The sequence below is a fragment of the Telmatherina bonti genome, assembly GCF_933228915.1.
Source record: "Telmatherina bonti genome assembly, chromosome: 6".
Classification (NCBI taxonomy): Eukaryota; Metazoa; Chordata; class Actinopteri; order Atheriniformes; family Telmatherinidae; genus Telmatherina; species Telmatherina bonti.
Genome location: NC_136624.1, coordinates 36,427,907 through 36,451,327, shown reverse-complemented (window position 1 = coordinate 36,451,327; position 23,421 = coordinate 36,427,907). Strand labels below are relative to the sequence as shown.

Here is a 23,421-nt window from a genome sequence, read left to right as displayed (position 1 = left end):
GCTGTCTAGATTCTCATCGTCACGAGTTGTGAGGACAGAACAATACTGTATCGTAAAAACTGTATCAAGAACACTTTGAATTTGTAAAATTGACAATGAGACTTTTTTTTTTTTTTTTGTATTTTTAATAAAATTTTGACAAAATCTTGTCATCCAAAAAAAAGAAAATGGTGCAAATCAAACAGAAACATAACAACCTGCCTTCATTTCTGACTGATAAATCTAACAGACTCTTTTATTGATATGAAAAACCTTTGACCCACATCTTGATTGTTCACACATGAATAATTGTGCTCCTTTATGAGAACCATTGTCTTGGCCAAATTACTTTTCCTTTGGATAATAAGTCTTGTCCAGATGTCTCATTACATCACGACTGCTCTCTGAGGAGAGAGGTATTTTGCCCCCACACATTCGTCCTTTGAACCAACAGGATTTGTGCTCGGCTCTCTCTTGCTGCTATGCACCGATCAAAATCTCCCCATTCGGTGTGCGCTCTGCTCGTCAGCAATTACCGTTGCTCAAGATGATGAGGGAGCTCTGTAAGTGTGTGAGAGAGCGTGCACAAAGGGCTTAGCTGCTTTAACATGCAGAAAAGATGTCAAGTCTGTGATAACACCGGCTGATAACATGCGGTACAGACATGCGTTGATGTGAGTCTGAATCCCTGCCGCACGGTTTAGTCAGTTTCTATGAAAAAGAAAATCCAGACTTTTTGTCTCTGCCCTCGTGTGTGTGTGTCTTTTCACGAGATGTCACACAAACACACCTAATACTCATCACTATGGTGAAAGTTTATCAACAAACGCCACCCCCCTCTGTTAATTTCAGTTGTTTTATAATGAATAGTTTTTTATTGATCCATTTTCTTCTTCCCTCTTCATTCTCTTTTAATCTTTCTCATCGTTCTCTTTTCCCATTACAAGCACTGTATTTCCAAGTAATCTCCTGATCAACGATGTGCAAATGTCTGCAGAAACCAAGGGATCTGGGATTATCTTCCATACATATGGTCATTTCACTTCAAGAAAGAAAAGTCCATCACAAGATTAGAGAAATTCTGCAGGACCTACATACTTAATCTGTTCGCGTAAGTCAGCTAAACTGGTAGCAAGAGAAAAATAATGCTACCATAGGCTGGTATAGCAGAGATGGACGGGATGGTAAATAAGTTAATATGTTAATTAATAAGAGAAGTGATTCCAACGCTGTTTGTAATCGTGGAGATAAAGGAAATTTGATTAAAACACAATGTTTGAAAAAAAAAAATCAATTCAGGTTTAGAAATGTGCTGCAGCAACAACACAAAAATCAGACAAAATGTCAATTAGACTGCGACGGCAGGGGGTCTGCTGGTTAGCAGGAACATCTTGTGACTGGAAGCTGCATATTCACTGCAAAACACAACATTTACACTCTTGTCAAGCATCATTTCCAAGTGATTCTACACAGCAGCTGGGCAATGCTGTTAACATGTGTGGCATCAACTGCTGTGGTCTGAGTGTTTGTCATCTCAGGACTGACTTTAATGAATGTGGGGCTTTTCACCCTGGTTTTCATCATCACTCTTTTGGACAGTGTCAGATGCTTCCTTGTGAGTCATCGCTCACACACGCGTGGAAACAAACACACACACACACACACTATGGACAGATAAAAAGATGAGAGGCAGAGGAAAAGGAAGAAATTCTAGGAGAACATGTTGCCCAGCAGCACATGTTGCACCGGAGAACATGCATTTATCCTGCTTTTAATCCCCCTTACTCACTAAAACATGCTTCAACAATGCCATCTAGTGACCATTCACTGGTACACATCCCTTTGCTGCATTGCCTGGTGATTAACATGCATCATATGAAGAACAGTGCATGTATAATCCTGCAACTAAACCATAAAGCCACTGGAAATAGATTTTAAAATGTCATATGGTGAAAAGTAAAAGGGTGAGACTGAAGACACACGGTGGCTCAGGTAAAAACACAACAGATAAATAGACTTCAAACCTTTTCATTTTTAAACACAGTCTCAAAGGGACGGAAACCAACGCAGTTCACATAACAACTACATGATTTGCTGTTAAAATATGTGCTGAAAAAAATCTGGCAGGGGTGCTAAAGGAAGGAGGAGGTGTGAGAGAACAAGAACATAAGGAGTGACCAAATGGATGCTTTATCTTCTATCACACATTTCAGTTCAAACCACACAAACAACAAATTCTTTCTAATTATCATCATAATTACTCTAGCTGTTTGTTTTTGCTGAAGGTATGACAGCAGACCGTAGCAGAGGATCCATCAAAGCTTCACAATTAATGCATTTTGCACCGTTTTAAATGGATAAATCTGTTGTGGGAACACATAAGGAATGAGTGTGAAGGCACAAAATCACAGGAGTAGCAGCACATTTTCCATCAGGAAAGAGGAAAGCAGCATCCTGGATAAAGTCCATTACAGTGTGGACTCAGATCATCAATACAACCAACTCTGCATACACACACTGCTAATGCCAATTTATAATCACTAATTATCCAAGTTTGCATGTTTAGAACTGTGTTAGGAAGCTGAAGTACCTCAAACAAACCCGCGTAAGCATGAGGAGAACATACTAATTCCACATTTGCATCAGAAAACTTCTTGCTGTGAGGCAACAGTGTTCTGTAACCCAATTTCCTCAAAGACACATCAAAAATGGCCTCCTGGATTCATATCCTTGTAGATGAAAAAGACAAAAATTCAATTGATCAAAATATGTATGCAATACTACAAGTTATACTACTTTAATAATAACAAGCTGTAAAAAGGGGGTGTTTAGATGTCTACTGCTGGAAAACAGTAAAATCAGCAGTATAAACACCTCTTTGCCTTCAACGACAACGTCTAGCTGTTACTATGGTAATGTGTTCTGCTTTTACTGATTTTATTTTCTGATATTTTCATCTTTCTAATATTTAAAGGTTATGCTAAATGCATGCACATGGATTTATTAAATCCTGCTGGACAGTTTTGAATTAAAATTGTGCCCAGTGATGTTTTTGGTTATCACTATGTCCTGCATTGGAGATGCTGCAGCAGATAAAAGACAGCTCTAATAAATAAAACGGCAAACATTCACACATAATCCACACACTGTCAGTCCTTTGAACACACCTAGCAGGCTCCTCAGTAGTTAAAGCTGTTTTTGCCTTCCTGTGTGAGCTGCTCAGCACTGAGTACCTGTGCATACTAATAGCATTTTACTTGCATTTGGGAATGACACCTTCAAGGTGGAGAGAATAGAAAGGAGACAAAAACAAACAGGAGGTGCAGGAGATGATAAGAGAAGGTGTTAATGTAACTTTGCATCTCTTCCACATCTTCACTCAAGGTGTAACTGTTAAATATAATCTCATACTAGGGAAATATGGCATTGTGCGTACACTTTCACCTTGATGTCAGGCGACCGTCACAGATGTAGGAATTGAGGTAAGAGAACTGCTGATTATAGACGCCAATCATAATAATACTGTGTGTAAAAACCTCATCAGACACTAACTATTTAAAAACTGTTTTTAAATTATGGAAACTTCATGAAAAGATACATAATTTTATTTGAAATAAGCAGTCATTTCGAGCTGGTGAGCCATTAGTTATAATCAGCCTTTTCTACTTTGTTTACACTGATTTAACCCTTTCATGCATGGTGGCCATATAGTAGACACCTATCTACAAGCTTTTGTCTTGCATATTCAAGAATGAGGATGGTATTTTTATAAATAAACCACTTCAGTGGATGTTAGTAAGTCATCCATTATGTTTCCACTCACTGGAGAATAAATAAATATATGATATAATTGAACATAATGTAATCTACACAAATTTGCCTTTGTGATAAATCAGAAAAGAAAATGATACAACTATATTTTAAACAAGATTTACATAATATAATTATGATTATAAATTATTTTATCAACATTTTGCCTGTCGCCCAAAGCCAGCTGGGATAGGCTCCAGCTTCCCCGCGACCCTAAATTGGATTAAGCGGTTCAGAAAATGAATGAATGAATGAATTTTATAGAATACATTCAAATAAATTATAAATCCTAATAAATTCTAAATATCACTAATAAAAAAGGATAATTGCATATGTCTGCACATGTAAAATACTGTTTTAGAAAATGTTGCATTCATGCAAAAAAGGGTTAAGGAAGTAAAAACTCCCACCTTTTCCATCGTCACTGGGAGGTCAACTCAACTCAACTTTATTTATAAAGCCCTTTAAAACAACCAGAGTTGAAACAAAGTGCTGTACACATTTAGCAAAAAAAAAAGGCAGGATAAAACAATTCAAATGCAAATAAATAAAATAAAATAATAGGTCATACAAGGAATACAGAATTAAAACAATAAAACAAACTGAATAAATAGTCGGTAAAACCAAAGGAAAAAAACTATTAAAAAAAACTATAGCACACTGACTGGAAGCTGTCTTACGTTGGGTTAAAGGCCAAGGAATAAAAATGTGTTTTAAGATGATCAACAATTATAAGCAGCGATGGGGGGAGTCAGGGTGTAGCCAAACTCATTTGGAGCACCTTACCTGGACTTACCTGTCCTCACTTTGCTAAAGAGAGTAGAACCTCAGAATGGAGTGACAACATCTCTGGGTTTAGTTGAGTAAAGGAACAAAATAAAAGAATATATTACCAGTCAGGTGCTGCACACACACACACACACACACACACTTTGTGTTGCTGAACATAAATATAAAACATCATAGAAAACCTGAGAAGGGAGTACAGAGTGACCCGTGTATGAACCTCTACCCACAACATATAAAAATTCCTCCGATGTAAATCCACTGAGTCGGTTTACACACACTGCCATGTGCATGCATCAACAAATACAGACACACACACACACACACACACACACACACACACACACACACACACACACACACACACACACACACACACACACACACACACACACATTAAGTCCCAGCAGAGGATGTCTGTGCTGAGGCAGGAGTAAATGGCTAATGTGAGTGCTTGTGACAGACAGCCTGAGGCAGAGTGGGGAGCAGCTCATCTCCTCGACAGGTATAGCCTTCACACCTCCCCCACCACCTCCTCCTCCTCCTCCTCACCCCAACAGTGACACAAACCCTGCATGCTGGGGAGCCAAGAGTGCATGTGATGAAACAGGCTGGGGTTGGGGTTGCTTCACATGTGTTTGTGAAAATGTGTTGGCATCACAGTTGTGTGTGTGAATGTATGTTCGTGGGTGTGTATCTGTCTTTTCCTCAGAGAAATAATGCAGGTTCCAACCTACTCAAAGTGGAGTGTTTTATGGAAGATAAGAGAAGCTGAGGGTGGAGAAACGTGTTTCTTTGGGCCCCCGGCTGCGTTGTTGCCAGTGAAAGCAAGGTCACTGCAAAATGCTAAAAATGAGAGCGAAGCCCACCTGCTAAGCAGATCAATTTGTAACTCAGAGAACTTTTAAATCAAACTCATGACTCTTCATAATCCCTTCAAAGGCAGATGCTTTATTACAAAAGTAGAGGTGGCTTCTTTTAGAAGCCAGGAATTGAATTTTCCCAGCTGTCAGCTCCTTTGTTTTTGGTTTGACAAGCAGGAGGTAAAAAATTAGCCGAGAAAAGGATCAAATTGTGCAAAAGCAAATGTGTAATGCAGAAAGAAGTGAGAGTTGGAGGCGAGACCAAACAAGCAAGACAGGTGAGAAAGAAGAAAAGGAGAAAATAGCATGGTCACATAAACATCCAAAGCCAATATGCTGTCTTGACCTTTCACACACTATAAGGCCACCTACTTCATCATGATTATCACCTTAAAGTAGCAAAACCCTTCCCCAACCCCACACCTGAACATGAGGCTTCCTTTTAATTGTGCGCACACATACACACCTCACACCACTGCTGCTCGAACCTGTCAAGCACACCCATCATTACTGACTGAGATGCTTTAACACTTTTCTTCTCAGTGCAGCCACAGCCAGTCCACATCATCAGTTTCTAGACACAGTGCATACACACACTGACAGGCTGTATTGACTTGTAATGACAGAATAAGTAGAAAACAAGGCTTTTAAAAGGGAGAGTGCTGAGTTTCTTGTTGTATTGCAACAATATTAAACATCCAGAGCCCATATCGGTGTAAGTTAAGCCAGCAGCTTCATTTGGTATTCATTACAGCAAGCTGGCACATTGAAAACAAAAACCAACACTGCAGGACAAATCAATTGGGGGAAATGCGAGATAAGCCATGACGCTAGGAAATCCACAATGTTCAATTTTACCAAAGCATGGGGAGAGAAGTGCTGAATAATGACTGGCGAGAAATCACTGCTCATGAAATCAGGTGTTATAGACAAAAGTAACAACCCATCCATGGTTAACATGCATCACAGATCCTCCATCCAGATCCTCAAGGGGTGGTGTCAAACGGGTTTTACAAGTATACCTGCTGCAACACACCTGACTCAGACAAGCTCTGCACATGTCTGCTAAATACACACTGTTCTGAAACAGGTATGTTGCAGCAAGGACACTTGGAAAACCTGCAGGACACCAGTCCTGAAGGACCAGGATTGAGGATCCATTCCCTGGCACAGAAATGTCTGTTCAATATCAATATGAAATTATTCCCATAACTGTGCCTAAAATCTCAACCAGCCAACATAAAGTGCCCTGAATAGTGTGTACATGAGAAAACAAGTGTTGTTGATAGTTTGGGACTTGTTGTGGAGTGGTATTAACGCACAAGCATATGCCAGTGATGTGATTTCAGACACTTTCAAATATAAATATGAATGATAACAGATAGAAAAACATGAATGGTGGACAAATCTATGAATTAGCCAGTTTGCAATACCGCCAAAAATCAGATATCTGGGAGTAATAAGGTAATGCAATCATCTGATCCAACGCATCTGCATGCACTTCTGAAACACGATATTTTTAAAAATCTGTGTCTACATTTATCTGATTTATTTCAAAGGATGATCATGTGTGGTGATGTCACTTCTGTTTAGGTTGAACATGGCAGTGCGTATGGTCTCAGCATTAGCTGCTTTTCTGAGGAGAAACAAGCTGCTTAATCGTTTAAAGCTGAATCTTTTTCTTTAGTTGTTCCCAAATCTTTTCTGTATAAATTAGCACACACGTTATGCTAACATTTACATGCTGAGCAACCTGTCAGAACTGCCTCTACTTTTTCCCCATTTCCTCATGCACAAGCCACCCCCCCCCCCCCCCCCAGCCCACTACAATCCCAGAAACAGACAAAGAAATGTGCTGTGAAATAGTGTTGTTTAGCAGAAAAGTAGTCTTTAGTTCATTACGAAAGAATCCATCAGGGTAAATTCCACAACAACAATCTCCTGCTGTGAAGTGTAAAACAGGAAATCTGGAGAACGTCTAAACCTAATTTTCCAGACATTCTACTGTGTTCATGTATGAAAAAAGTTCAGATTTTCTATGACCATTTTATTTTTTACCATTCTGAGTTTTCAATGAAGTTTAACATTCAGGTTACAGATGGGTACACGTTCCTGATCGAGACTCAAACGGCATGACTTACCAGTATCTTGGCCTTTTCCTGCTCTTCACGGGCCTTCCCTTTCTCCATGACGACAGCTGAGGTCAGATCATCCAGGCCTGTGATTGCTGCAGTCTCTTTCTCCCTCTGGGCCAATTTGGCCAACTGCTCCTGGACCATAGCCTGCTGACGCTCAAAGCTACAGCAAGGAGAGATAAAATCTGTTGATACACCATATTCACCCAGTGAAAGTCTGCTCAACTTGTTGTCCAAACATCTGAGTTAGTAGAGTGGAGCTTACCCTTGCATTTTGTGGATGTTGCTTTCAGTGGTTTTTATGCACTGTATGTATTATTTATGTATGTATTGTTTTCTTTTGCATTGTGTTGTTACTATTTAAATACCATTTAAATACATTATATTGATATATTTTGCATTGCATCACATTATTTCCCAGCACAGTGAGCAATATAACAGTGAGAGTTGGTGAGAACTTTGAACTTTCCAACACATTACTCAATAGCAGATCATGAAAAGGCATTTGCATTCCAACAGCACAGCAGCATGCCAGTTATACTGGCAGAGTAAATCAGCAGAGGCAATGCTGACAGGTCGCTCAGTGTGTATATGTCAGAATACCATGTGTGCTAATTTATTGTGTATTTGCCATCTGCACTTGAAGCAAGCTGACTATGTCAACACAATGTCTCTGCACTCTTTACATCTAAAGAAAAAGGTGTTTTATTGTTACTTTTGATTTTGATTTTCCATAATAGTTCAAGATATGCAAAGATTGATTTGCCTCCTTTCAAAATATTAAAGTTTGATAATTATATTTATGTGGAATGCTCTATAACATGTCACATCAATGTGCTTCATGTTGACATAGTTCATGAGTATCAACGAAAACATAAAGTCATTAGAGGTGTTAGATTTTTATCTCAGGGCTTCCAGAATCTTCATCTTAATAAGATAAAATCTTAAAAAATTATGAACACTTACTTTTTGCGCATCTCTTCCTTTATCTCTGCAGGGGATGGTCCTGCTGGCTTTGCACCTGCACGTAAAGACATTATCAAAAATATTATAAATTAGCATCAGCAGTTTTTAAAGACTCATCTGTCTGACAAATGTATTTTAAAACAGTATAAAACAAAAGCCCCCATTCACATCATTGCTGAATATAGTATAAAGTATAAGCCACATGACAATTTGATGTATTTGTATAAAGAGGAATTCTGTCATCATTAACTTAAACTCATTTGATAAAAATCATTAAGCAGTTCATAGATTCAGAGGTAATATTTAAACCAATACTGTGCACACACACACACACACACACACACACACACACACACACACACACACACACACACATATATGTATATGTATACATATTTTAGAGGTGGGAAAATTGAATCTAAAAATCAGATTTTGGGATGTTTTGCTTCACAATTTTACAAATAAATATTTTTGTTAAAAAAAAAAAAAAAAGATTTTTTTTTCCAAATAAATAAAAAAAAAAACATTATAAATTTTTTTGTCATTTTTATTGATCTTTTTACTTGTCTTCTAGGGCATTGTAGCAGCAGAATGATGGTCTGGCTACTGTGTTATTTTTTTCTAACTGAAATCAACAAAAATGGCGAGGGAAAAAAAAGTTTTAAACATTTTTTTTTGTTTTTAATCTAAAAAAATCGAAAAGAAAATTTTATGTATATATATATATATATATATATATATATATATATATATATATATATATATATATATATATATATAAAGTCCTGCCTAGTAGCTGTTCCAACCAGTCACTAAACTGGCTGAATTTAATTAGCTCAGCTCCACTGCCAGGTATAAGAGCCTGTTAGTGAAAACACCTGTTATAAATGCACAGGTAGATCCAAAAACAAGGTAAAAAGTTTGTGAATCCAGTACAGTAAATTACACACAGCAGCAGGGGTCTCTATTGCAATGGGAAGCATATAAGACAGGAAAAGCTATTGTTTTATATTCAGACATACTTGTTGGTGGCTTGTGACAGTCAGGTGGAGGAGCTGATGGCTTGGTGCCATCAGACCCTTGAGACTCCTTCATCCGCCGCAACACATCTCCTGACAGCTGGACAAGAAAGTCGACATAAGCACGTGCACTTTGACGTAAATACAGATAGGACCATTCATTGGAAAACAACATCTTTTCCTGTCCTGTCCTTGAGCAGGTCACTACTCTAAAGCTAAGCCTAGCTCTGTGAATAGTTGGGCAAAGACACAACTGTCTGCCTAAATGTTTTTTTTTTTTTAAAAAAACAACAACAAAAAAAAACTAATTATATTTTTCATTTACTTCCCTTTTGCGTAACTAACTACGTAAGCTTTACATTAAATAAGTGACGTTACTGTATGTTGACATAGCATTGCTGCTAACATGGACGTTGGACTGTTTAACTGTTTGCGAACTACATCTCTCTACATCTCTGACATAAACCATCATGATAACACCCTTCCACTTTGATCCAGCGGGTAAAGTTAACTGGGCAGAGTGGAAAGAAGGAGTTTGACTGGGGTTCATGTGAGGACATAGGACCTGTCAAGCTGTTTGCGCACCTTACACTGAATCCCACCTGCATATTTGAGTAGTTAGTAGCGTTTATTGCTAAGAACACCATTTTTTACTTCTAAAGCGTTACAATTGATACCTTTACTCCCTCAATTACTGTGACCTTCTCGTCTTCGTTCAGCCCGAATGACACATTCCTCGCCGTACTTCCATTACCTCCCATTATGACCAGTTCCCACGGGGATAAGAACAAATACTAAAAGCAGACTCGACAGCTGGGACAAGGAAACATAAATGAAACGATAGTCGGAGTCGCCGCCACAGCGACTGGTGGTCAAAATACTCCAATAAAGGTCATTCCTGCGCGGTAGTATCGCTAAAGCTCATTGGCCAGTTGGCATTTCTCGCAACCAATGAATCGTCATTGCATATCATAAGTGGCGAAAGGGTTTGTGGGATATGTCGTTCGATTCTGATGGGTCAAATGTGAAGAGTGCGCTTGTTTGGGCTTTTATACCAATGCATTACACACCCTATATAGACTAATATGATGACAAAAAAGACACCATCAGGTTTTATATTAAAATATCCAATACTTCTTAAAAATGAAATAACGTTGGCAAAAAAAAGGAATGAAATAATGCAGTTTATTTTGCAGATCATGGAATGGTCAACACACTGCATTAATACCATCAGATTACTGTACAACCAATGCACTTAAGAATAAAGGCAATTTGAACATCATTTGCAAAAAAAAAAAAAAGAAGAATCCCGCAAAGTATGCGTGTTTTTGTATGAAAAGAATCTTATTCCCGTGAATAATTAAACAGATGATTTTCCCATCGACCTCCCGAGCCATCCTGCATCATTTACCAGCACTCAAAATTGCACACAAAATACCTTAAAGTCAAGCAAATACTACAAAATCTGTGGAATATCTTCATGTATTAATACTGCCAGGTTACATATGCAAGTTATTTATACTAATCATTGTAATATTGGGGGATAACTAGAAGTATACCTCTTCAGACAGCATAACTAAATGTGACAAAGGAGGTTTTATAATGGAACCGCCAATAAGTAAGAAGTGCATATTTTTATCAAATTAATGGAAATATCAGGATTATATCAGACCTAAAATAAATCAGAATAGATTTGCTTTCACTTTGCAATGGTCTAGTACTTTCATTATTCACTGTTGTATAATTACCCATATTTCACTTCACTTCCCTGAGCTTCACTTTCTCAAAGGGGGTCGAAGGTTTTGATTGGATTATTAAACTGTAATCTGGCAATCATTACACACCGTAAAAGTAAGAAATATTGTTTCTGGTCTCATGTCATCAAGAAAAAAAAAAAAAAAAAAAAGAATAAATCAAGGCTGCAGCAGGACTGGAGAAAACGCTGAACTACCAAGTGACTGCTATGAAACAGAAAACATGTCTGAAATGAAATACACAAAAAAGGTTAGCACATTTTTTGTTCAAGTCACACATGAGATGGATTCACAGAGTATGAGGCGACAAGTAGCAATTAAAGCAAAATTTGGCATGAATACAATGAAAAGTAGAGAGCATACCGGTGGATGTAATTTCAAGTTAAGAAGCGTTTGTCTTTCTTGTAGTAACCAGTCTGTCAAATGCTCCCTGACCTTTAAATGCAATGTCTGTATTTAGGAGTTACTAATGTGTTTATAGTATTGCAGTGACACACATCTAACACACACACACCATAAACAGGAACTATTTAGGTTGACAAAACAAAATAAAGTCCTTGTGTTGAAAGATGCACTGTAATCAAAAAATGATTAACTAACTCGGCCACATGTCTATCACAAGGCAGATTATGACAAAAACGACAAGAAGTTATTACTGGAAGCTTTTGGTGGGAATGCACAGGTGTCAAGTTATAAATCCAGAGAATGTTAGATTGATTTAGCAGATTTGGGAATTTAAAATGGGGTAAAAGCACCATCAAGGAGGATTGAGCAGGTGCTTCTTAGAGCTAGAGTTGCAGAAAATATGCTCAGATAAGCACCCACATCTAAGAGCCTGTGGAACAGAATTAATAAGACTTTCAGCGCCACAATCAAGGACAACACTCCTAGTGTGGAGCTACAGCTGCAGTGCTCTCTGGCAACAGTGTTACAAAAGCAGATGCTAAATTCTGTCCTTCAGAAATAAGTCAGCAAAGGTCTCTCCGTGCATATCCATTCATTGACATATTTTGGCATCAAAGCAAGACCAGAATTGCTCTTCGTTGGTGTGCAGTGGCTTGGTTCTGCAAAGTCTTTTCTTGCCCAACTTCACTGACAAATTCACTTTATATGCAACAACGTGTCTGCACAGCCATCTCTCCGCTCCATCCTTTCACACATTGATCGGTCTCCAACGGTCAGCTTCAGTGCTGTTAATGCTGCTGGACCCATAGGGCCCGGAGGCAACATCATCCAGGTACGCTCCAACCATACGAGAGCTGCTGGGACCAGAGCCATCGATCTGGGTGGATGAGTAGTACAGGCCCTGGTCCGTCAGGTCCCTGCGGCCAAGAGCGGCAGCAACTGTTGGAGGAAGGTGGACGTCACTTTCATCTGGTTCATCCACCTGAGACTTGTAGGAGAACAGGATCTTCGGCTCTGAACTGCGTGACAGAAAACAAACACAAAACAAACATTGTCAGCTGTTAAATCAGGCAATAAAATACACACAATTATGTCATAGCTTACACATTTAAATATGTTCTTACATTTCTACAACTTTACACCTTTACCTTTGTTGATCAAGCCAACAAAAAACCAGAGGTGACATAAACATTATTCACATACATTAATTACTGGCACTAAAATCCCAGTTTATGCTTGCAATTCCCAATGATCTAATAATCTTTTAAAAGGTTTTTCTAAAGTCCATCTTGACAGAAGTGATTTTGATGCTTTTCTGCATTTTATGACTATATAGATACTATATTATTTTACATATATTGAATGACTACATACCCAAAGAAGCCTTTGAGGAATGTGACATAAATGAGTGGAGCAAAGGTGGAGAAGTACAGGAATGTGGTGACATCCACGCAGCTGGTTGAGAGAAGACAAAAAGTAAACAGTCTTAGCAAAACCTTCAGGGGTTATAAGCTAAATACCAAACAACGTATTGCTGCTAAAATAAAAACGCTGCTTTGAATCACAAAAAGACACATTAATACACTGAAACATTTACTTTTTCAATGTAATTTATTGAATTATTTTCTAGGATAAAAACATGCAATTATGATGCTTTGGACAGAATAATACTAACCAGAGTCCCTCTATGATTCCAGCACACAGCAGAGCACTGCCCAGGCCCTGAACTAAGTTCAGTAACGACAGAATTGCAGCGTACACGTAGAAACTCCTCTTTGCTGGACAAAAGAAGCAAAGCAAAGACTTGTGGAAAACTATTCAGTTAGAAGGAATCATGTGTTACAGCACACGCCAACCGATCCTCACGTTAAATAGTTTGGTTTTTACTATTAGATGTGAAGCTCACGTGTGAAGTTTCAATTTCTATTTATTTATTAAAAAATAGGGACCAGGCATATTAATGTACATTTCCATGTTAATATGCAACAGTGTACCCATTTACTACCTTCTTTGGTCCCTTGACAGGTAGGTGGACTTAAAACAGTAAAATAAAATGACAAAATATAATATAGAAACAGAACATAATATATTAAATGAACAATACCTCAAAAGGTTGCAGATTAAAAGGGCATCAAGTCAAGAATTTATCTTCATTTAAAGTAATGGTAAGAACCATCAGTGTTATACATGATCTGTACATTGTTGGCTATATTTAAACAATGCCAAGGCTGGTTTTAAATTATGTAAAATGATCCATTTCTGACAATTACAGGTAGTTTCTTCCAGGAATGTGTCTCTGAGGGATGTGACCATTTTACAATATTTTGTTTTTCTTTTGGGGATGCTACAATCCCTCTAGCTGGTGTCCAGATAATTCAGCTATTGTTTGTTTTATGAATAGAGGTACAAGTCCATTCAGTATGAATGAGACTTGCGTCCAACTGTATTTGATAGTAGTCAAAACTGAGAATGATGTGGTTTTTTTTTTAATAATATCAAAGTGATGGATATGATGTTTTCTATCCATGATTTTTTACTGTTTTTGCAAAGAAAGACTGATAAGTTGTGATGTGCTATCAGTTGCATGTGACCAGGCTCTATAACAGTAGATTAGATGAGAAAACATCACAGCATGCATGGAAACTTGGTCTGACTCTGTGGTGAGAGATAACCGGATGTGATGGGAGTTTGATAAGTTAAACTTATGTTTGTGACTTTATTTGCATGTTCTTTTAGAGTTAAGCAAGAATCAATACATAGTTTCAGGCCAATCAGAGATAACTGAATTTAATTTAACAAAAGGGATTTCCAAATCTGGTCCTCGAGGGCCGGTATCCTGCATTTACTGAATGTTTTTTTACCTGCTGCAACACACATAATTCAAATAAAATGGATCTCCAACAGCTTGTTGTCCAGTTCTGCACACATCTGTTCATGAGCCATTTGTTTGAATCAGATGTGTTGCTGCAGGGAAACATCCAATACCTGCATGACACCGGCCTTCGAGGACCAGATCTGGAGATTTCTGGATATACAATAAAGACAACCTCCAATGCAAAACTGTATGTGTATAACTTTGATTTTCTTCAGGTATAAATGTTCTGTTATGTATTGTTTTTTTTTCAGGTCAAAATAAATATATAAAAAAAATAAATAAATATTTTGATAATGAATGTTTTAAGCTGTTGGGTGTAACTTCATTAACAAGACATTAAGATGTGACATTAGGAGTAAGCAGACTTATTACTGTAAGATTATTTCAAGGCAAAAATAAAACGATGTTTGTACAGTAATATATCAAGGGTGGTGACAACCAGGTAATGTGCATGTCCCATTAACCACTGATCTGTCAGCTGGTAACAGACAAAGACTTAATGAGTAACCTGATCCTTAAAACCCTCATAATGCTCAACAACAGCAGGCTCAGGCTGAACAGTTTTGTGTAAAGCAATCTTGTCAAATCCAGTTGGAAATCTAAAACTTACATGGCAGAGAAATCCTCTCCCTCAATGGAGTCTTAGGCAGGATCACAATCAACGAGTACACCTATCAAAAAGGATTATACAGTCAGCTAAAAGTGGTCAACGATGACTTTTGTTTGTCTTGTGCTGTTTTGGAGGCAGAGCGACAGATTACTGACCAGGAAGAAGAAGCAGGAACTGGCCAACCAGAAGTGCCGCCCACCATGACCGTAGATGTTGAAGTCGTCCGCAGACAGGTGTCTGTCTGGATAAAGTATCTCCAGGGTGCCCTGAGGGAACAAGTCATCTATTTCAGTTTCATGCAGATTGACAGTTTCTGAACATTTCTTACCAAGACAAGTTAACTATATTTATCCTCTTGTCACCTGTAATTACCTGTGTGATGGAGTATCCCAATGCCAACACAGCAGTAATAGCCAACACACGCTTTATACTGGACTTGCTCTCTAGGTGACCTAATAAATAGAGAGGAAAAAAAAGAATATACATGAACTAAAAAATCAAACTGAGTTCTTGAAACCGATTAGTCATGTGAGAAAAGACAGACGTGCCACAAACATACACACACACAATGAAAGGAGAATTGAAACAAGCAGAGCAAACTAACCAAAGGCCAATCCCAAGATGATGACACTGAGCTCAATAGCTAGCAAGAAGAAGCGGGTGATTTCCCACAGCACCTAAAGAGAAAACAAACATCATGAGAAACCATTGGAGCGATCAAGACCAGCTGTGCTCCAACACACGGCTTGACTTCGCAGGTCAGGTCACACTCCAAACTATTTTTCAGGCATTGTCTTCTTCCTTCAACGAAGCAGCGATGACAGTGTGTTATGGGAAAAGTAGGTTCATCGCTATGAAGTCCACTGGGATCTGTCTGGTATGTGTGGAATGTCAGCCATGCCTTTCCTTTTAGACATGAAAACACAAACCCATGCAGCAGCTCATTTCTGCCCTTTGGGGGACTTCATAAAAACCATCCCCTGCAGGATACGTTGCCTGCTTATTAAGTATGGTCAAGTATTTCTACAAATAAAAAAAAATAAAAAAACAATAAAGGTAAGCTTGGAGAAAAGCAAGCATCAATTCAAAAACCAATTTTACACAAACTGGATGTTCCTGCAAAGGAAAAAGGGCATTACTCACAACAGCTTACTAAGCATGAGAGTCTTGTGACACAAACAGCTCTGGAATGGAGAAAAAAAAAATCTTCTTTTGAAAGTAATTATAATACAGTAAATAGAAATTAATCAAACCTTAACAAAAGATCAGTGATATGCAGACAAATTACACTTTAAGCAGGGAATTAACCATATTACCCTTGTGCATTTTTGTAATAAAAAGATTTTTCTTAAGTAATAATATACATCTTGTGAAAGAAAAAGCACAAATTGATGAATGCAAAATAAACAGATATGCACAGAACTTGTCTCTATAATTATTCATGCACCTTATCTGTGTCTGGCTTTGTGCTATGTATAATACAACCCTAAAGTCTGTGAAAACTAAAGTTATGATGCAATATTTTCTTTTGTCATGCAACTCTATATTGGGGGGGGCATGTTCTTTCTTACTTTGTCTACAATGGTGGCAGCACTGGATGAACTAACAGTCATGGACACGATAGCTCGGGTGATCCCAACTGCTGCAACAACAAAAACCTACAAGATACAGAACACAATATGTTAGACGACATAAAACAATCTATACACTAAAGCACACATAGACCGAAGCATAGCTGACAACATTGTTCTGGGCACCATGGACAATGTAGTGGTCCTCTGTTACATTAGCATGCCAGGGCAAAGACAAAATATCCTAAAATATCCTATTTGCTGCATAAAAAAAGTACAGACAGATGCAGTACATTTAAATGGTCAACAAGGTCATTTATCCATGTCCTGAGGCAAAAGTGAAAGTAAAAGTAGTAAAGTAAAAGCCACCGACAGCAGCAACCTCTACAACTTACTCCAATGAAAGAACCGCAGGCTAAAATTGTATTTACCTGATCAATGACTAAATAAGAAACCCAACCAATCTTCAGTCACCGGCCACACCACTACTATCATTAGAAAACAATATGATGTATGTCATATATGTTGTTTTTTTTCATCCTACCAGCAAGTAGAAGGTGACAAAAATGGGGCTCGAGTTGAGTCGGATCTTTGCCCTGGCTGAGGGCAGCTTCCACATCAAAAACATGAAGAAGGCCACATTAGGGACCAGCAGCAAAATGTCCCAGAATCGCACCCTAAGAATGAGACGTGAAAGTGAAGGAGGTGCTCTACAACAAATAAGACTTTTTCTGCAAAACAAATATACAAAGCAAAGCAAGCAGATGTAATCTGTTACGACCAATTACCTGGAGTCTCCAATGTCTTCATACAGAACCTGCAGACATTTGTGCGGCTTGCTGATGTTGGCTCCACGGTCAGGTTGCAAAGTTGTGAACGCTGATATGTTCCCGGGTGATGTAGGTGAGATGGTCTCATTGTACTGAGCAAACTTGACCACAGCAGTTACTGTGGCTAGCATGGTGTCAGAGCCTATGGAAATTAAAATGAGACATGGGTAAAGTACACACGAGTACGCTGCTGGTTTTATTAATGATGGCGTAAAGTGAAGTGAACACTGGGAAGCAAAGTCCCTTAGAGTACTCAGTCCCAATCTTTCTGTTGGATTAAAGGCATCTACATTAAAACCCCTGCTGCGACATAGATTATAGACTTTAAGAAGTATTAGTCGACGTCCTTCCCAGGCACCTGTCACTGCTTTTCCCGTCCAAGTGAACATTACGTAACGACACTTCTCGCCAAAGCCACAACGTGGGTTGATAAAACTGTGAAACTAAATAACTTCATATTTACTCACAAGTTAGGAAAGATACAAGCTTCTCACATAGTTTATTAACAATTGACAAGACAAAAAGTCAGACCGCTCTTTTAGGAGTTGCATGAAGTTTACAGGTATAATCAAGGGTGGATTATCCAATGGGCATTATGGGCAGAGGCCCAGGGGCCCATGTGGGGCAAACACCAGCAGTTTGGACATGAAACAAAATGTACGTAAAAGCCAGATAGTTACACTACAGTGTCTAGTGCAGTGTTTTTCAACCACTGTGCTGTGGCACACTAGTGTGCCGTGAGAGATTATCAGGTGTGCCCTGAGAAATTACCCAATTTCACCTTGGTCTAAAAAGCAGCTGTGTTCATCCAAACAGGTCCTAGTGAAAGATAATAAAATTCCTTCTTCTTGTGTTTATCTGATTTCTGTTCAAGAGACTTTGAAGATATGGACTTTATATTAATAATGTGGACTTTAAGATAAACAAAAAAACATTATGGTTTGTGGTGTGCTTTGTAATTTTTCAGTAAACAAAATTTTGCCTTGGCTCAAAAAAAGGTTGAAAAACACTGGTTTAGTGTACTGCTATTGGTACCACTGGCTGAAAGATGTTAGAAATGTCATTTCACTGTGTATCTTTCACAATTTTCAAAATGTTGCTGTGGGGAAGGGCCCCCCTGAAACACTCTGGGCTCAGGGGCCTGTGCACTTTTAATCCGGCCCTGGGTATAATTGTAAAGATTAGTTGCTGCTTCTTGATAAACACAGTAGTTTCATTTAGCAAAAAGGGGAATCTCAGGCGTTAGCTAAAGCTACTAGCCTGCTAGCACCCGTCGGAAAAAATGTGCTGCTTGTGAATTTACTTTTCTTCTAATAATTTAGCAGCAAACACAGTATTGGTGGCAATAATGGAGGTAAATGTGGCTGAGTAGTTGGGATTAATTACCACAGCGCAAAAGCCGACTTGCTCTCGTTAGCATCACAACAAACGTGAGACAGGACTGCCAGCGTAGTGACAAAACCAGCGCTTTAAATGGTAAACATTCACAACTTACCTCTGTGAAAGACTCGGTTTGAAGTGTATAACGTCTGTAAAATGTCGTAGTCAACGATAAGACATCAGCAGATACTGTAAGGGTTGTCATACGCTTTGTAAAGGAAGAAAGCATTGATGATAAATCCGCGACATGGCTCGGTGTTCTGGAGACTTTCCTTCACAAATTTCCCCTGAAGTCACCTGACTCTTCCACGAAGTCTCGCGAGATTTAAATATATATGGGTTGTTTTCCCAGACCGCAGCTGCAGCTTTCGGGCCTGGTTTAATTATATATTTTAATTATACATTTCAGTGAAAGTTTTTATTTTTTATTTTATTTTGCCAACCACTTATATTTTTATTCTGCTCATTAATGGTGCAATACTAGCAAAGCTAAAATGAAAAAGCTTCAGGTGGCATTTCATGATGCTTTTAGAATATTTTTGTTACTTCCAAGATGGACGAGTGCAAGTCAGTGCATGTCAGATTCATGCTGTGCTGAGGAATTTCATGTATAGATTTATGTGTCGATTAAGAGAGTCAAAAAATGCAATTTTAATGGTTATGATTGAGCCTAAATTAAGTGACACGAGGTGTTTCTCCTGTTTTTGGGAGCACTGGAATAAATGTCTGTCTTTACGGATGTTTTTATTATTGTGTGTGTGTGTGTGTGTATTGGCTATGTGTCTATGCATCTGTTCTTTTTTGGGGGGAGGGGGGGGGGAGGTTGTTCTTTTTTGTTTGTTTTTTTTAATTATTATTAATTGCTGATATGGACCGTTGTGTCTGGAATAAAGAATAAAGAAAGATTTTAAATATTTTCATTGCTATAATGCGAGATAAATATGGAAGCTTATGAAATGAAAAATACTTTATTAATCCCCAAAAGGGAAATTCAATTTTGTAGTATATAATAATTAACTAGAGGAGGTCTTGTTCCGGTGCTGATGGCTGCTGGCAGGAATTATCTTCTGTATCTTTCACTCTTTCAGCGGACCTGAAGAAGCCTCTCACTGAACACACTTTATTGTTTCTTCACTGTGTTGTGGAGAGGGTGTGAAGAATCCTCCCATCATCTTCATCAGCTTGTGCAGCATTCTTCTTTGAACAATCAGCTCCAGCGGCTCCAGAGTTACTCCAAGCACAGAAGCAGCTTTCTTGATCAGTTTGTTGATTCTCTTCAAGTCTCTGGTTCTGATGCTACTACCCCAGCAGATGCTGCAAAGCTGACTGCACTCTCCACAACAGACTTATAGAAGATATGCAACATCTTGGTGCAGACATTAAACAATCTCAGCTTCCTTAAGAAGTACAGTCTGTCTGACATTATTATTACATAATGATAATAATAATAAGGTACATAATTGACCTTACAATTATAGACATTATTATTTCTTATTATTATCATGTGTCAGTTATATAACAAATTTGGTAAATACACTGTAAATGAGCTAGGTAAGTAAAGTGAGATATTTTGGAAACTCATTATATGACAAACTATTAATAGGATTTCAACTGTCGATAATGAGTTAATTTGTTGGGTGGAAGTTTAAAAACAATCTAAAGGGGCAAGAAATGAAATGAATCTATTTGTAATGTGTTTTCTCATTGTTTTAATTACATGTAGATTACATTGAGACCATTGCAGTGACATAAAAGATATTTCTTCACATATTCTGTATTCATGCAGACTGGCACCCTGCATTGTCGTATTAAATGCAAGCAAACTAAACTACAGTCTGAGTAATTCACACATCATGTCAATCTGACCTTTATTATCTCAGAAGCACTTTGTTAAATGATTTAATTACAAACATGAAGTCTCCATTTTGGTGTTACAAGCTTGAATTTATGCTCCATGCAGTACATTTCGATCACTTGTGTTTATGAGTAAATCGTGACGCGGGCTTTGGGGTGCCCTGACATCATCCTGTAAGCTAAGTGAACTGGTTCACTCAGGTTAGCCTTGAATGTGTAGATGTGGGTCTTCCCACTTGTAGGGCTGATGTTGTAGAAGCTCAGTCTGTGGGTTTTAAAGCTCAGCTTGATCTCAAGCCTGCATGAAACAGTGGTTCTCTTCAGTGGGACGCTGTGACTCTGCTCAAAGGCGGTTAGCAGGTTATTGAACCACATCAGACACCAGGAGCTCCGGCTGCTTTCCAGCGCAGATGGCAACCCGCTGCGTTCTATCTTCCCACTGTAGCACACACCGATGATCCACGGAGAGCCTTCCAGCTCCACCTCCCAGGAATGCTCACCTTCAGAGAAGCTCTGGGTGCTGAGGACCTGGAAGAAGCTGGTGAACCTCTGTGGTGAGGACTGATAGGGCTGTTTGACAGCGCTGAAAGTCACCGTCTTCAAATCCTCTGAGAGAAGGAGATTAGGATGGGCTGTTTCTGGGTCAAAGGTAACTTCTGATGGGTTGAGGGTGGTCCGAAGAGAACGCTGAATCTCTCCAAGTCCTTCCTTCAGCTCAGCGTTCATGTGCTCCAGCTTGGGACAAGCTCGTGAAGGGCAGACTTTTACTTCAACGTGGTCTTCTTTGTCTTCTCTTACTGGTCTTGCCAGTAAATCCACAATGCATGGTTGCAGACATTGGAGGTCATTATTGAATGTAGTCTCGTCCTTTTCGGTCAGCAGGGACTCAGCTTTGAGCACAGTTTGCCTCAGCTGCCTTGTCAGTTCAGAGGATTGACTGACTCGACTGTCTACATCGGCCTCTCCTGGACCTAGCTCTTCCTCAATCATCTGTGTCACCTGTTCACTGTAGCTCTGTGCCATGTCCTTTATCCGCTCTAACAGTTTGCATGCTTTCTCTCTCAGCTGAGAATTAGCAGCGGCCAACTCAGATTTCCATGCTTCTTCTTTCTCCAGAACTTCCTCTGCCATCTCCAACTTGAGGTTTAACTCTGTGATTTGAGATGCAAGCTCAAACTTAGGTTCATACATTTCCCTTTTTCCCTGGTCACTGCCCTTTTCTTCTGTCAAACTGGAGGGATGCTCAGTGGATCCAGACCCAATCTTAAAGTCAGCCTTTGCTGTGCATTCTGCACCATCTTTGTTGCTCTCTTCAGCTGTTGCTAAGTTGTGATGATGGTTTGTGTCAGATTCACCAGCAACAGAGCTATGAGCGCTGTTTAATGTTACATGGCCGACATCAGAAGGGTCTGCAGGGGAGAGGATTTTCCCAGCGGTGGCTTTGTAGGTCTCTACGATACTGCACATTTTGAAGCTTTTCACAAGGGCGGTGGTTCCCTTGTACTCAGCTTGACATTCTGGGCAGCTGTGTTGGTCAAGGCCTTCTCCCATGGTCTTAAGGCAGGCAAAGCAGTAGATGTGACCGCAGGGAAGAGACACTGGCTCCGAGTACAGCTGCAAGCATATGGGGCACGTAAGCTCCAAAGCCAAAGCCTCTGAAGGAGTTTCTGTGTAAGTGTTTGCTTCATCCTCACACCCAGACATGATGACGGGTACCAGAAAGCTTAAGAAGCAAACAAAAGAAAGCAAAACAACTGTTACAGGTAAATGCACATTGTAGTTTATGTATGATTTTTATTTGTTTAACTTATTAAATCATTTTGGAGGTGAATGGGACATTTTCCAGCACTGTAATGCAAAAGTCATTTTGAAGAAATTCTTGTTTATTTATTTTAAATTTAATTTTAAAGGCTATGTTACATTGGATAATAACATAACTGCAAGATTAGAATTGAATACAGAAGAGTTTCTGGTCAAACTGCCTCAAATAATCTTCATTTATTATAAATGATGGCTGACAAGAGGAAAATCCCCAACATTCTAACTTTATATTATTATTTTATTTTTTATTTTTTTATTTTTTCTCTGATCATAAATAATACTGAGACAATGAAAGGTAGCAGTGGACTGAACTAAAATTAAACTTTATTTTTTCTTTTAAGTTTGTGTTGACTTACTATACTATATGGTTACACTTGAAGGGAAATATAAAGAAAAAAATCATTATTATTATTATTATTATTATTAATAATAAGAACAATAAATTGTCAAGTAAAAGCCTTTCCACAAAATATTCCAGTAGCTTTGTATTAACTCCAGCAAATGGTGTTTCCAGGAAGTTACACCCACCAGTACCAAAAGGTCAAAGTACAACACCATATAACTAAATAAATTAATACATTCAGCCTAAATGCACACAAATCAGAACACAGCTAAGATTTTTTACATGCTAAAATATGGAAATGACGCCATGTGTCCAAAGGCTGAAACATCAGAGCTAAAAGCCAAAACAATGCAGGTGGGAAATGGCTGTGCGTCCTTCTTACTGCGTGCCGTTTGGAAAGTTAGGTTTCGATTTCCACAG

At 38.6% G+C, this 23,421-nt stretch overlaps 3 protein-coding genes across 4 annotated transcripts in view; all 3 read right to left on the bottom strand.

The window, feature by feature from the left end:
* chchd6b (coiled-coil-helix-coiled-coil-helix domain containing 6b) overlaps nt 1–10,455 on the bottom strand; it is an 81,058-nt gene extending 70,603 nt beyond the window's left edge. For both annotated transcript variants that reach the window (XM_079241725.1, XM_079241726.1), the window contains exons 1-4: nt 10,236–10,455; nt 9,562–9,658; nt 8,540–8,594; nt 7,580–7,736 (exon numbers count right to left, since the gene is read on the bottom strand). In XM_079241725.1, coding sequence (XP_079097851.1) covers nt 7,580–7,736; nt 8,540–8,594; nt 9,562–9,658; nt 10,236–10,319 — 393 coding nt within the window. In that variant the 5' untranslated portion in view covers nt 10,320–10,455. The remainder of the gene's footprint in view (nt 1–7,579; nt 7,737–8,539; nt 8,595–9,561; nt 9,659–10,235) is intronic.
* Nucleotides 10,456–10,930: 475 nt separating this feature from the next.
* tpra1 (transmembrane protein, adipocyte asscociated 1) lies at nt 10,931–19,195 on the bottom strand. Its single transcript, XM_079241694.1, has 11 exons — nt 19,099–19,195; nt 17,562–17,745; nt 17,318–17,450; nt 16,774–16,860; nt 15,807–15,879; nt 15,575–15,654; nt 15,358–15,468; nt 15,203–15,263; nt 13,393–13,495; nt 13,092–13,172; nt 10,931–12,736 (listed from the first exon to the last, which is right to left on the bottom strand). The coding sequence occupies exons 2-11, from the start codon at nt 17,732–17,734 to the stop codon at nt 12,466–12,468; spliced, it is 1,173 nt and encodes a 390-aa protein (XP_079097820.1). The 5' UTR covers nt 17,735–17,745; nt 19,099–19,195; the 3' UTR covers nt 10,931–12,465.
* A 1,768-nt stretch (nt 19,196–20,963) lies between these two features.
* Nucleotides 20,964–22,541, bottom strand: trim107 (tripartite motif containing 107; the record flags this gene model as incomplete). Its single annotated transcript, XM_079242149.1, has 2 exons — nt 20,964–22,100; nt 22,227–22,541. 2 exons carry the CDS (start codon nt 22,539–22,541, stop codon nt 20,964–20,966), a joined length of 1,452 nt encoding a protein of 483 aa, XP_079098275.1.
* Between the last annotated feature and the right edge of the window lie 880 nt (nt 22,542–23,421).